At 39.0% G+C, this 16,352-nt stretch overlaps 1 protein-coding gene across 1 annotated transcript in view; it reads left to right on the forward strand.

The window, feature by feature from the left end:
* LMF1 (lipase maturation factor 1) overlaps positions 1-16,352 on the forward strand; it is a 240,044-nt gene that overhangs the window by 79,992 nt on the left and 143,700 nt on the right. Inside the window, exon 5 of the mRNA XM_063430459.1 lies at positions 15,421-15,486. Coding sequence (XP_063286529.1) covers positions 15,421-15,486 — 66 coding nt within the window. The remainder of the gene's footprint in view (positions 1-15,420; positions 15,487-16,352) is intronic.

Genomic DNA, 16,352 nt, shown 5'->3' on the forward strand with positions numbered 1-16,352 from the left:
ATCAATTCCATTGAATCAATGTATCTCTATGAGGAAAGTTCAGTGTCTGCATGCAGAGGGTAGAGGCACTGAATGTCACAAACACTGTGTAGCACTGCTCCAGGAAGCACCTCTAGTAGCCATCTGAGCAGTGGCCAGTGGAGGTATCACTAGGCTGTAATGTAAACACTGCATTTTCTCTGAAAAGACCGTGTTTACTGCAAAAAGCCTGAAGGGAATGATTATACTCACCAGAACAAATACAATGAGCTTTAGTTGTTCTGGTGACGATAGTGTCCCTTTAATATGAATTTAGACATTTCAGAGGCCGTTTTGCTAAATTCTGTGCACAGTGCTCTCTGGCAATAATTAATATGAATTTTGGTATAATTTCAGAGACCAGTTTGCAAAATTCTGTGCACAGGCCTGTTTTATTGAGCAATTCAGGCCCCCTGTAATCTTGTATTCTTGGATTTTCAACATTGAAAGTGTTGAGTGACTGACTGTAGTAGCATTTAAATCCTTTCAGATTTGTTTCAATCTTGGAGATAAAGGGATACTTTCTCTATTCTGGCCGACTTTTGTTGGCATTTCTGCCAAGGGAATTTAGGCTGCCCCAGTGTGCCCTGCACTGTGTGATAAGTCTCCTCGCCTCTGTTCCTCTAAATGCAACTCCCACGTCCTGACCCCAAGCAACAGGCTTTTGGTGCAGAAAGGGCAAGTGACAGATAGGGCATGAGTTAATCTCCCACGCTCCCAGGATAGAACTACTGACTACTAAACTACATTAGGTTCTTATACAAAGTGTCACTTTAAATGTCAGATGCTGGGGATTGTTCACTAAACCGTCAGTTAACGAGGGAGGTGTAGACTTGGTAAGTTTGTCATGCTCCACTTTTTTTAAGTTTAAAATTAACAAAAAGATTATTAGCTCCTCTCTTTTATCAGGTTAGGGAATTCAAATAATTTTTTATTGGTATTTGCTTATTTAACTTCCGTTAAAAAAAAAAAAAAAAAAAAAAGTGGTAGGATTCTGTGTGTTTTAATTGTGAAGGGACCCCAACAAAGCATACATAGTATTGTGTCGGATTACATAATTTGAGTACATTCCACGTGTGGTTGTTTAGATTTAACGTTTGAGTCATCACATCTTTAGGGAAATTGGCCCTCCGGTGGGACAGTAAAGTACACCCCGTTTGGTAAACCTGTGTTTGCTTCGAAATATCACTTTATAAAATATTGATTATTGATTTATTTTAATCAGACGCTGGTTTCAGAGTATGTATAACAGTATCTGTAATATATTCGAGTTACAGGTTCCTGGGAACTCATCCTCTCATATTTACAAGGGTGATAAAATTATGATTATTAAAATTGTTAATAATATCTGTGTCCCGGGACATTCTTGGAAAGAACATGGTAAGCTAAATGTATCATTCTTAGTTTAATACTCTGATATTACTTTTACTTTTTTATTTCACCCCCCTCCCCCCCATTTTGTCTACTTGGGTCACCTACATGCAATTCTGTCTCTAAAACCTACAATAGTAAATAGTTACATTTTTTGACTAGTAGAAGCCAAGCTCCACACAGATATAATTGACCTGTCATTGCTAGCCATGGCTACTGTAGCCTCTCTTTTAATTCACAACACGCAGTGACTCAGGATTTACTTGGCTATCTTTGATCTGGTTCTCATGTTTCCATCATTATCCTCGTCCTTTGATACCATGTTTGCAGGAGACCGGGAAGGTGACTCATTTTTTTTTCTTTCAGTAGCCTAATTCTGCTCATCATTGTCAATATGTAATTACAAGGTGCAGTCGGGCAAACAGCCTCTGTCTAGCTTCTAGCAGCGCCCTTCATGCTTCCTGTCCACCCTAGATGACCTCCTCATCTTGAACCATTAATTGAGGCCGTGGACTGTATCCGGAGCCCACAATCTGCTGAGACTGCCTTGGTTCCTGCTATCTGTGTCACCACAGCCTGTTCCCTGGTGGTAAAGTCTGAAAGATGGAGCACAGTCACATTTTAATGAGCTGTGTGATATTCGTGTGGGTGGATGGAAAGAAAGGCAGCTTTCTTGATCAGATCCATCATTATTCGTATGAAGCCGCTCAACAGGGCACCAGGGCTTCATGGGAATATTTGGGGGAGAATGGTGTCTACAATGTTTTGACCTTTAGCCATCCAGCTGTAGCCCACCCCTCCCACTCTGGGGGTCCCATACTTGACTCCTTAGCAACTCTGTGTTGTGCCTCTGATCTTCGTGTATGTACCCATTGCCTTTGGCATGACAGCCTGTTTCTCCTTGCTGATCTGGAGCGATGAGAGCCCACTGAGGCCAGCAACGGGACACAGTCCTTCTCAAGTGTCTTCGTAATGTGACTTTTTGAAATCCATTGTAGCTCTTTCAAGCAAGCCCCCATAATCTGCCTACTTCAGTTGACTTTGTCTTTTAAGCCCTAAACTTTATGAATTTGCTGACTTTCTCGGACTTCCTAAGAAATTGCCCGTTCAACAATATACCCTGAAAATCTGACACTTATCCCTGGGGATATTCCCCTTTCACTCTAATACACCGAAAAGGCAGATGTCCATCTATTGCAGAATTACAACTCTGTAATCCTTTGCAGGCCTTAAGATGATTTTAGAGAAAGCTGAGATCGATTGTATAATGTCAGAATTGTATATTATTTTTACTTTCATATATTTTTAATGGGAGTACGAAAAGGCACACATTTGTATTTAAAAACTGTTTATGGCTATATCTGAGAATTCTTCTTAGAGTCTGCTGCAGATATCTAAATAAAAAACATAGCGATCACACAACATGATAGGAACATCGGACTGCAACATCTGCAGCAAAGCGCCATGGGACTTGCAGTTTTCTGCTACTTCTGTGATGGCTCTAGAATAAACATGGCTAATTAAGCCTTATTTTAATTGGGAGGACCCTGTGTCTGCTTGTTTCACCGTTTACCAAGGAAATAAGACTTGTTTTGTTTCGAGAGCTCGACATAAGCTCTGTCTTGTTTGTTCTTCCAAGAATAATAATCAGTCAAGGACTGAAGGGGCTGGTTGGACGTATTAAACGCAGCCATTGGCAACCCATTTATTTAACCCATTCAGCGAGCTTCGTATTTTTCTTAAAGACATTTGATGCTTCAATAAAACGTTGAAACCTTTATTTAGAGGTAGCTCTGACCTGTGCCTTACACTGGAGGAAACGTTTGTTACAGAAAAGTAAAATCCCCCAAATATATGTCTAAAACTTTCCTAACTTTGACATGGTAGATTTGAAACTCTTACGTGGCTTCCTTCTTCAGGCTAAGGCAAAGAGACGAATTTGCATTCTGCATTTCCGATGTGTCTTTGAAAATGCTCCCCAGGTGTGCCTTATTGATAGCTAATTGGTGTTCATCTTCCTTCCCCAGGAAGTGCTCACAGATCAAGTGCAGTGCAAGAAATCTTTCCCTCGAGCAGCTGACGTAATGAAAACTTTAATGCTGACAACAGAATATGGAGCAACATTGTTTTATATTAGGATTTTTAAATCACTCTGGTCAGATGAGATATTCAAGGACTCTCTTCACATTTCACATGTCGAAGGCTCTTTCTAGATAGGGAAACACTTACATATATATTTGACAATAACGTTAAAAGGACGACTCATGTTAAACCTGTTTTTTAACAGTGGATTACTTTCAAAGTCCAGTCTATTTGGAAATCAGACATACCTCTGTTTTGTTCATTTTTAAGAAATGCCTCTAGTTTGTGTTTTGCACAGAAATACTCACAGTACTCAGTTTCCCACATATATCAACGCAACAGAGATGCTTTTCTTATATTTTGTATTTACAGGCAATCGCTACTAAGTAACAAGGAATTAGGTCCGTAGATGACGACGTTAAATAGAATTTATTAATAGGTTCAAGAAGGGAGGAACTACATAATAATTGACAGGGACCAAGATTGAAATGCGTGGTTGCAGGATAAAGATCTGTTGATTTCTACATTTAATAAAATTTTCACATCTCACAACTTCATATTTGTTAAATATAAGGATAAGCAAAGATAATATTAAAAACCCCAGGAAGTGAACATTCCCTTTTAAACGAGTTACATCTAATAAAAAGATGCATGCGTATCACATCCAAAAAGCCATCTTGACCATCTAACATGAGTCTCGACTAAATTAGAATGCATTGGAATGTCACTAGGACTGGGAGTAAAATAAAGGACTTGCATTGAAACCTTTTGCTCAGAATTATGGCCTTAAAGAAAGTACTGAATCAGATTTAAAAAAAAAAAGTGTTCATGTTCAGAAAAGACTTTAAATGTGTTTGCTTGGAGAGCAGCCTGTAGAGCTGACACTCTGATGCAAAAGCTGTAAGCTCAGGGCAGTCTCCGCAGATCTCTGCCATTTTCCCAAGCCTTCCATCAATGGATTTTTTATTTTTTTTTGCAGACACTGCTTTAGGTCATTAGTTTTTTTGCCATCTCCCTCACCATTGGCTTGTTGCTGCCATTTCACCCCCTCCCCACCCAAATTCACTTTGGGCTGAAAAAAAAGGCTGAAAGCCCGCTTTGTTCCCCTGACACTCAGACTGCAAGAAAAAAAAATCCTGTGGAAAATCTGACATCTGCATTGTTGCCGACAAATCAATAGATTAGGGGCAATAGTATTATCCCCCTGCTTCTAAAGGAATTCTGTAAGTGCCTTCTATCAGCTTGGAGCTTGACTGACGTTTTAATAATCTGCCTTTTCCTCCTGTTGGGAAACAAAGCACGCTATCAATTTTGCAGATTTGTGGTTTGGGACGGGACAGTAGCAAAAGACGAGAGCAAGATACGAAAACACTTTGGGCCAAGTCGGACAAATGAGGGTTTTCAAAGTTTTAACTTAATTTATAGAGAAATCTGGCCATTTTGTCTCTTTCGCCCTGGACCTACACTACAGTGAATGTCATGAAATTATTAGCCAAGTGAATGCTAAATTATATTGTCAGGTTCTCCTCAATTTACAGAGCAAACCACAGTCTCTGTGCTGGTTAGATTTCAGGCTTACTTTCCATTTACGGTGGATGATGACATGTCGGTTTGTTCATTAATACATTTAGTCATGTGCAAGTAGTAACAGTTCCTGGAAACTGCCAAGTAAGTCCACCTTCTGAGTATAGCTAGGATTTCAAAAATCTCACTTGTGAAATTCACTGAAGTAAACCCCAGACCAGCTTGAGTCCAAAGTAAACTACAATCATGTCTTTAAAAGGTTAGATGTTGTGCCCTTAGCTTAAAGGGTCGCTCCAAGCACCATGAGTGGTCGTGGTGCTTGGACTCTGTATGTGTAGCGTTTCGCTATGAAACCCTGCACATACAGAGGTATAGCCCTCGTCTTCTGGAGGTGTAACTCCACCTCTGTCGGTGTCACAAGCACATCATTTGCCAACCTGGAACAAGAGTTCTGGGCTGGCTAATATCAATTCTGTGCATACAAGCTTTTGTCATCAGCACTCACCATTCACGTAAATTCCTGCTTAGGAACATCTGACTCTTGGGCACTGCTAGTGGAAGCATCTCCTGGTAGACCTCCGGTAAGAAGTCAAACCATAGAAAAACTGTTTGATAACTGACTATTGGAAGGTGCCATGGCCTTCTTGGAAGGCTTGGGTATTACATAGCAAGCAGGTGATATGGCTGTGTGTTTTATCAGACCAACAGTTGGTTTGTGTTCAAGATCCTGTGTAGCCAAATTAGGTTTCAACAAAATCTGTCTTTATACGAGTCCAACCACACTTTTTTTTACGGAATATGCTGCAGTCTTGCGCCATCACTAGTGCTGATTTCACTATAAAATGACTGGTATTATTGGATGAAAAGAGAAGCAGCTTGTAAAAAAAAAAAAAAAAAAAAAAACTTATCTCCTCGACATTTAATTCCCACTCACTGTCTGTTCTGTTAATCTTCTTCTCTCTGTATCTCAAGGCTCTAGAAGTGGAATCTCAATACTTTTTTCCCAGCAGGTGTTTTATGGAGATTTTTAAGACACCTTCTTAATAGCCTAAAGGAGAGAAAACCTTTGCAGGGGAGAGTACTGAAAATGTGCACCATCCCCAAACTAATTCAACCCAGGTTTGAAGAGCACAACATTTCCATTTCTCCATGACCAATGCTCACCGATAAAAGCCTGAAGACACTGCATTTTGTTCTATGAATTGACCTCTCCGTTTAGCCGATCTCTGGGAAATCTTGCCAGAGGCTATGAGCCACTATTACATAAATTGGGTTAAGACATAGTTTGAAGGTCTTCTGGGGTGCAAGGTCAAGGTTTTAATTAGTTTAGGGGCACCTGTTTCCTGTTCTTTATTTAATTTAATTATCTGTACGACTTTCTTAAAGTTATTTAAAAGGTTTATGGGAACTTGACACTGGGAAGAGGCTTCAGCTTTGGGTTCAACTAAAAAATTGTCACTCGAAGTATTAAAATGGTGGAAAGGTTGCAGTACAAAGGTTTAAAAAAAAAAGAAATCAGGGTCCACGTTAACATCTGCAAACAAAGGTTACCTGTGGACAAGTTGGATTAAAGATTCATCACTTTTGATGATAGAGCGGTGGGAAATAAAATGATGTCCTTTGGGCAGGTATCGTAACACAATGGAGCTTTGGTAAGTTAGTGGCCCAGACTCCATCCTGTTGCTTTTTCCCCACGCACTGACATGACAATATAGATCAGTGCATGTCCAGAGTGGATATGAGGTTCCAGGGGGTTACCAGCTTAGCACCCCTTAATCTCTCTTCTCTTGCTACAGTTTCACTACATTTACCAATGTTCCATGCAAGTCATGCACTGGCAAAGAAGTTTGCCCATTTGGCTTACTTTCCAGAAATGCAAAGGATCCACTTGTGGGCAGTAAAGAGAGTGGAACTGGTCTCCTGGATTGAGGATGTTTTTGTTTTTTGTTTTTTAACTAAACTGGGAATTTGTGTGAAGTGACACGCTAAGGGTGTTGCAGTTTTTAGCCCAGAGAGACTTGATTGGAAGAACTGTACAACTGGGTTAGTTTTTCATCCTTTGCCCCCCCCCCCCTTCCCATTTTCGCTGCACTGAGAGATCGGTGTCCGATGATGCCTTGAAGTTGTGTATGATCAAATATCTGAACAATGCTGTACTGCACTTGCGCATATGAAATGTACTCCAGCAATCTCGCACAGATGCATGCGCTGTGTGTAGTCCGCTGTGAGTGTTTACTAATTTGCATACTTTGCTGGGTGTGCCTGGCAAAGTATGTAAATAAAAATAAAACAAGCTACAGAGCTTTTTATTGTTTTAAATAAAACAGAAGCACATCATGAGTGTTGGGGTTACATCCACCGAATACCGTAACAGATATTGTAGTCGGTAGAGAAGAAAATAAAAATGGCATAAAAAATAAAACAATATTTTCATTAATGCGATCTGTTCTAAATAAAATATACAGAGTTGTTTTTATTTTATAGGGTAATGATATTACTCTTGTACTGAGTGCGCCATATTCTATTTAATTTTTGATGCTTGTGTGACATTTTGCATATGTATTCAAGTATTCCTCTGAAGGAGATTTTTGCTCTTACTTTGTTTGGTACTAGCACTAATTATTTTATTATGTTCGCTAACTCTTTACTTTTATCTCAATCAGGTTAAAGTGAAAACCTCCCAGAAAAGAGTTCCAGGCAGTGCATTGAAATAGATTTACAATAAGAGCTTTAAAGGAGTTCTATAGTGCCAGGAAAACAAAGCCGTTTCCTACAATGCCCCCACTCCCTTGCGCCCCGAGGGAGCCGTCAGCCGGCGAGGAAGACCTAATGCGCATGCGCAGCAATGGCCGCTCTTGCATTAGGATTTTCCCATAGGAAAGCATGAATCAATGCTTTCTGATGGGGATTCTGGTGATGCTGAAAGTCCTCATGCATAGCGTGAGGATGTCCAGCGTCATTCAGATGTCTGATAGACAGCCACTAGAAGTCTGTCTGTTTCTCAGAAACTGCAGTCATTACCACTGTAGGGTTAAGGGACATGGGCCATTGCACACAGACCACTTCAATGAGGTAAAGTGGTCTGGGTGCCTACAGTGTCCCTTTAAGTTGTGGATCGAGAGAGTGTACATAAGGCTCCCATTATGTGAAAAATTGAGAGACCTTATATTTTCTATTTTGGGAGGCTTCAACCCAGTCTAACCTAAATACATAAGCTAAATTAGTGCGACAAAATGCCAAAGTGGGTCTATCGAATGAAATCAAATGATCATACCCTTAACATTGGTGTCCCGTGGAGCATGGTGGCTGTGGGGTAAAGGGGACGGGCCAGTGAGGCGATCATGTTACTGGTTGTACCCAAAGGCGAGTAAGTCTAATGATGTGCTCACACTACACTTTTGCAGGACACCAGAGAACAAAGTTGGGACTGCGGGACAGAACCCGAAAATCTGAGCAGTCCTGCCAAAATTGGGACATTTGGGAGGCATGAATTATGAAATATTGTTTTTCTGCGTAACCTATAGCTAACCTTTAGTTAAAATGAGGAAGTCATAGTTCCTTTTAAAGTCAAATGTGAATGGAACAATGAATTATTCATTTTGATTTTTATCCTTAATTTTTTGACTTGCTGGTCAGCTCACTGTTCAGTGGATAAATATTTTCACATGGAGAGATGATCCTAATTTAAGAGGGGTGAATAACATTTCCATCACCCAAAAACATTCCTGCCTCTCTCATTTACCTTTGGTTTAATCACTTGGTAACCCTGACAAGGTAGAAAACAATGCCGTTGTCGTTAGGATATGGAGTGTGCGATGCTGTTCTGCCATATCTAAGACAAACAGTCCGACAAGTACAGACCTGTACAGCCATCTGACGCTAGCAGCGTTGCATTTACAAATCCTTGGCCAATAATATAATTGAGTGGTATTAATTAAAGGGCAAGTCCCATGGATTTAACAAAAAGTGTCGACCCAAACTGAGGTAATTTTTAGTTTTTGGTAAACAAAAGATTAAATGTAAAAAAAAAAAAAAAAAAGAAAAACTCAAATTAGCAGACAGAATAACTTGATCCCTTCCCTCGCTGCAGAGACCCAGCCAAGTCTAATTGGTGGCTCCCGCTGAGGGTAAGCCGCTAACTGTTGGAGTCAATAGACAAAAACTGACTGCTCTCCAGCTGCCTACGACACAGGGCGAGCTTTTTCTTTAAAAAAAATAAAATTATTTATTTTATTTTTATTTTTTTTAAAGAAAATTATATACCCTACCTGCTGTCAGAAATTCATTGTTAGGGTTTGTAAGCAGTGGATTGCAACATAATTACAACGTAATAAACCTCCGGTAAGCTGGCGTTTTAATACAATGCAGCAAGATAAAGCCTTGGTAGTTAACTCTACCAGACATAGACAAGCTGAGTTTGAATACCCGCTACCAGATGACTCCTCACTTTTTTCTGCTGTGCAAACCAGGTTTTCTGTACAATGTCTGTATCTTCCTTCCTTGTCAATAGCTTTGTTACATGTAGCATTCTATAAACACATGCACGCGGCCTCCCATGGGTGTAGCTTAAGAGATGTGTTTATTATGAATGGCTGACGCCATACCACTGCAATTTGGATTTGCTTACTGTATCAAAACAGCTGTTCTCTTGCAGCAACAGTTTGTAATTAACCCCGAGCCAATTAGCAAGGCCTTCATTCATCTCTCTGACTTTTGATTTATGTAAGTAATGGCATCCTCTAGAACGGTTCTTGGAAAACGCTTGCAAAGTGACGCCATTAGGATTTGATTGGCCAGGGGGGAGTGACTGCTGTGCACCAGCCATTATTGAAGATGTAACAGCAAATATTAGTCGTCGTCCCCCCCCCCCCCTTTCACTGTAGAAGCTCGGTCACATCATTGAGCAACTGCTACTGATTGGATTTCACAGAGTTTTTCATAAGAAGTCAAAGACCCATGCTTGATAGATTTTAATGATCCTTTGCCCCATAACTAGTTTCTTTACTACCTTACATCTTTCTGCCAGATCTCACATTTTCGGTCAAAGGGATAATGTACAAATAAATCCCTGTTAACCCTTTCACTAACAAAACAATGTTTGCTTTTAAAAATGCAACATAAGATTTAATTGAAAAAGCGGACTCAAACGCAGAACAAAACATCAATTTTGTGTTTAGACAAATCTTTAAATATTATGCAAATTTATATTAATTTTTCAACTATTTCTTCTTCTGTCCCAGAAATATTTAGGGAATACATTGTGCAGTCTCCCTTCATTGAAATCGATTAGAGAAGAAAACTAACACAGCTTGGTAATCTTAGTGAAATTTTACAATACTGGTTTACAACTAATCCCCAGCGATACGTCTGTTAGAGTAAGGGAAATGTGATTTTAATAACTTAGATTCAAAATGCCTGTAAGGGACAAAGGCAATCCATTTGGCTCCATAGACTCTCTATAGAAGCATGCCTGTTGCATATTGAAAATACAGTAAATGTTCCTTTCAGTGTGATTTTGCCAGCCAGTCATAGCTGAAATTGCTTCAGAACTCCTATGTGAATGATCGGAATAAACTTATTGAGAAAATAAAGTAAGAAATATCAGTACGATCATTATCTATTCATATTTAAAGCACTGGTTACTCTTGCTCTTGTAAACAGCCAAAACAGGTTCACTGCAATGTTGTCATCACCCGTTCTTAACAGATACCTAAATTTTGTTTGTCATAATTTACATTTCTTTTATTTCTTTCACAATCCTTTGCACAATACTGTAGTATACATTGACTGAAAGAAAAAAAAAAAATGAAATGCCACCCATTAACCTTGTAAAAAAAAATTTAAAACATGAGGCTGATTTGTGCCATGGAGCAATATGCAAGAGGGATCTTTATTTTAATTGAATTAATCTAAAACACATATAATTAGTGTCCCTTTAAATCCTTTCTTGTGATACCGTTAATAGGATACACATGTTCCTTAAGCAACTCTTTGAATTGCTGCTTAACCTACTAACTTTTTAAAAAGCAAGAGACATTGCTTAATAAAAATCCCACAGATGGACCGGCGGTTTCAATGCAGAGGAACAGTGTGTGAGTTCCGAAATGTGGCTTATATCCTAAACCTATCACTTGTACAGTAATTATTTCATGCGCTCCCCACATTTGTAACAAATTATAGCTGAACGAAGAAATGCCGGCATAAAACAAATTGGCAGCATGTGAAGTCAGGCTGAGCAGACGAGACAGCCGAGGACTAGCCAATGATAATACAGATCCCCACACTTGGCTTTTTGCCATGTCACGAACCGCCAAATCAACGCACCAAACGACTGTCACCGGCACCTCCAATTACGGATTCTGATTAAACACGATTAACCTTCCATGGTGCATCAGTTTTCAGTCGTGTCCTGAGATTGGTTTTGGGACTGATTGGTTGATTTGATTTAAAGTAATATTGTTTATGGCGGGTTGTAAGGCTCCTTTTGAAGAATACAATTGATTAACACTTTTGTGATACTGATCCACCTGGAAGGTATCATATTTTTATTTTAAAGTTAAGAAGTCGTGTTTTAGCAACAAAAACGGTTTATTTATTTTAAAGATTTTGCGTAAGTGTTCGTATATTTTAACTTTTATATTAAATGATTTTGGGGGAATAGATGCTGTCTCGGAGCAGGGACGTTTCTGAGCACTGTGTTTACATTTAGCAATGCCCACTCCTACTAATGGTTCTAAGACAGACAATGACCTCTAAAAGCTGTAAGCAGAAACGTTTTCACTTATTGAATCTATTTGACAACCAGTGTCAGCATGCAAAGTATGTTGGCGCTGGACGCTGCATGTATCCACTCCTCCTCTGAATCTGATTGGACAGGATTGACGACATCACTGAGGGGGGAGCGGCCTGCAATGCTAGACCGTGGTTGCCAAAATAGTAGATCCCCAGATGTTTAAAAACTACAACTCCTATGATGTTTGTCATTCTAAAAGCCTGCAAAGCAGAGTTGTAGATCTACATTATTATTATGAATGTAAAGATTTATATAGCGCCAGCAAGTTCCGTAGCGCTGTACAATGGGTGGACTAACAGACACGTAATTGTAACCGGAAAAATGGATGCACAGGAACAGAGGGGGTTAAGAGCCCTACTCAATGTGCTTACATCTGGGGATCTACCGTTTGGGCACCACTTGTCTAGACTATCCTGATTACAGGGAAGTTTTATAGCTTAATTTAAATTGTATTCATATTAATGTAAATATGTAAAGGAGCATAACATGTATATATCTGTGTTTAACAATATATTGACTATCCACTGACTTCAGGTGGCAGGGATTTTCAATCATTTTTTTTCCCCCCTCCATAACTTTCTTGGTTTGTGTTCCGCAAGTGACGCCAAGCCTCAATAGCAAGTCAGTAACAAACTTCATGCTGATAAGTTGCATTAACAACGGAACAGCTGTCCACGAGTGGTTCACCGGCTTTGCATCTTTTCCTCAGTTGTGTTTCAAAGCTGTTGTATACAGCAAACATAAACTCAAAGGAATCCATGTTTAAAATGGAATAATGAGGCCAAAAAGGGGATTCTTTGTTGAACTCATTTGCATACGCCTACCCAGAATCCCTTGCAGTTGTAACATCATTGCAAATGTGATATTTCTGTGGCAAATATAAACTTTAGAAGAAAATAAATTGATATGTAATTTGCAGATCTGATCTAGGTAAGCTGTCATTCATCACTATAATAGTCAGCAGAATATCTGAATGTCCCAGTGTCACATGGTGGTTACACACCATCAAGATTGCTTGTTTTGTGTAATATGTATGATGTGTCGGCATGCTCACCATCACTACCGCTAGCCGCAAATAAGGCAGTCGTCATTTGCATCACTATTAAATCATTGTCACAGTTCTTCAGTAGGGACCATTAAGTAAAACATGGGTTTTGTATCCACAACTAAAATTTCCTTCATTGCGGCTCAACGCCCTATAAAAACAAACAGATTTAGATTTGTTGCCCAGTGTCTATTGGTTCTAGTGCTGTAAGGCCTGGAGCTAAGCAGTTACTCTGATCCTTACCCTTTGTCCCAGTTCCTGGCCATCGAATCCTCTAACGTTCGTGATTATTGACTTTCAGATACCCAAATCTTTACTTACTCAATTGTTTTTGCTCCTGTAGTTCTTTCCTGATTTACGGGATGTCTGGCTTACTGGATTTCCCTAATTGGTACCTCATCTGGACTGTCTCTGGGCAGCTATTTACTTGTTTCTTAGGTCATTCCAGTCTCTTGTACTAATTTCTTATTATATTAATGTGCGTCTCCCTGTACGTTCTGCTCCAGCATCCAGCCTGCTACCCCTCGGTCCGTCAAAGGTGACTCAACAGTTTTTCCTATCAATTAGCCCTGATCTTGGTACTTTCGTACTAATCACAATTTATATCTGAACTATTGTAAATGATTCTGTGCCCATTAAACAGGACAGGATTTTCTATAGATATGTCTGTTAGACCCAAATTTGAAATACCGGTAGATTTGCTTCTAGGGTGCAATGAGTTTGTTGTGCACCTTTACAGATAGGTGGTTACACTTCATTGCAGTTAAACAAATTTATGGATGAGTGTTACAGATATCCATATTTTTTTTTTTACTTTTATCCATTGCCTCCTGATAGGTGGAACCATAGAGTTCCCCTGTCTTATGGTCTCTGTATGCACCATTGGGTGGTAATAACACGGCTTCTTAGCCATAGATGCACGTCTTATTATTGGGTTCGTTAGGCCTCTGAGCCTGAGGGTTCTGCACAGTATCTTAGCTGCTCCTAGAACTGCACTCTTGTGGACAGCGATCTCAAATGTCCTACCGGGAATCTGTTACACACACACTCACACTCACACTCACACTCACACTCACTCTCTCTGCAGGTAAATTAATTTATGGATGGGTCTTTGCTATATCATGTTCTTGACAACGAGAGAAATCTCAATGTATCTTTCCTGGTAAAATATTTTATAAATAAATAAATGTTAGACTTCAAAAATGCATTCTTAATCTTGCGGACCCGGTACGAATAGTTTTTTGTTTTAAATGGAAACGCTAAAATCCTTAAAACTTTCTATCCCCTTTTGCCAGCGCCACTGCACCACTGTCACAATTAACTGTGACACGTAAATATCCGCTGCCCACTGCACTGCCAACACGAAGGATGGTCTTAGCCCTGGTCTGGATGCGTAGAGTGGCCTTTATCAATTGCTCATGAACTCCACCGATGTCTAACAAATGTATTTGGCGCTACAGGCATAATGCACATCTTATTACTGCCTAGGCTTGTTTGATATTTACTCATTAATTTGTCCAGAGAGTGATTCAATCTCCCCTACACCTGATGACATAGGGCCAAGCTGGTCATATGAGGAGGTGAAGACATACGTTGTAGCTGTCTACATGTGGTTAGTCCTAATGCAGCCTTTTGACCAGTGAAGCACTTCCTTCATCAGCAAAATTGTGATCCTAATCACAGTTCTCTTTAAAGCAGGGATCAAAGACGATGGAAGACACAGGCTCAGCCTCAGGCCAAGAGCGTGGCTTACAGATGTCCCTCTGACGCTCTACCAGGTGTCTTCTGTGCTCCAAAATCATTCATTTTTTAATATTCCCATCCATTAACCTATTCATTTGCAGCTGTTCTGTACATAATTCATGGTCCGTTCATTAAACCTCTCTTATTCCATTACCTTGCCGTAATAGACATTTTGCAGGAAAGGAACTTTCTATTTATTAAAATACAACAATTGTATATTTGACAAATTGCTGATTCTAAACAGGAGTATTCACTTTTTCCAAGTCACTAGATATGATAAAGAGATGTAGTTTCCATAAACGGGAAAGGAAAAAAGGATGAGTCAGTTGTTTAAGCAGTAGAGATATTTACATTTTTTTTTGTAAGTAGTATTCAGCGAAAAGGACAATAAAATACCCCCACAAATCTAGGTACAAATAAAAAAAATAAAAAACACACGCACACACATGTATAGAGACAATGTATTATGATGTTGAATAACCAATGCAATACAATTAAAACATATATATTTTTAAATTCAAAACAAATAAAATACAGCACATGTGTTACTATCAAATAAAAAAAATATATATATAATTTTTGATTGATGGAATTATTTTCTGAATTAGTGTTGTAGAATGCACTAAGTTATATATGTCTCCACTAGTCTGAATATCATTTTATCAAGATCTTTGTAAGAAAAATAGAGTTGTTTTGGTAATTTGATACAGCAAATTATTGCCATTGGAAGATAAAATGGAAGATTTGTTTTAGTGTAATTCTTAGGTTACTTCTTTGTCTTTTTTTCTTTTCTTTTTATATCTGCTTTAAACCGTCAACACACTTATTTTTTTCTTTCTTTCAGGGTCTGATCAAAATCCGAGGAGATCGATGCTGGAGAGATCTTACATGTATGAACTATCACTATGAGGTACAGTCAGTGTAAATGCCATCACAGAGTTAATGGAATTATTTTAGTAACTTTTCGATAAGACACAGTGTTACCACGTTTCTATACCTCCCAAGTGCCCTGTTTCTGTAAGGACAGTCCTGTGCACACTCATTTTGCATTACACCTCTGGTGCCCCTTTTCCCTTGTGTAAAACAGACGGAGTAGCCAGTTTTTAGCTGATTTGGTTGGCAAATCACTAGCAGACTATATGTGTGCCATCTTTTATCTGAACATAGGCATGGGCAAACGTTTACCAAGTTGTGTTCCTGCAGAAGCCATTTTGATTGTTGAGTGGTATGAGGTTGAACTCAGTATTGCCATATATTTGTATCTTTTAAATATAGATTTCACATTTGTTCTGGATACAGCAAAAAGGTCCTACTTGTATTCAAATTCTGAAGTAGAAAGGTCCTATGGGAGCAGAACGATAGGTTGCAAAGATCACATGTTCTTTCCAGGAAATCTGGCATGGAGAGTTTTTGAAATCTAAAATCAATAAATACATTTTAAAAAAGGCAACCCAGCTAATGTCTGCAGGCAAACCTATTCAATCCTGTATGTTTACTTCGTAGCATATAGGACCAGGCATCTCCAAGTCCCTCCGTCCCGATATATCCTTTATTATTATTAATATTGGATTTTATATAGCACCAAGTTATTCCGCAGCGCTTTACAATATTATAATGGAAGAGATTTTACAATAAATAAGACAATTACAGGAACAATAGGTTATTCGAAAGAGCTTACAATTTAGCTTGAGTCTTATCTTATAAAATTATATTTCTAAGCTTAAATGTTCCATCAGTGACAGTGTGCCCAGCTTCTATAATATTTGTTTGTTTGTT

The sequence above is a fragment of the Pelobates fuscus genome, chromosome 8, assembly GCF_036172605.1.
Source record: "Pelobates fuscus isolate aPelFus1 chromosome 8, aPelFus1.pri, whole genome shotgun sequence".
NCBI classification, from domain to species: domain Eukaryota; kingdom Metazoa; phylum Chordata; class Amphibia; order Anura; family Pelobatidae; genus Pelobates; species Pelobates fuscus.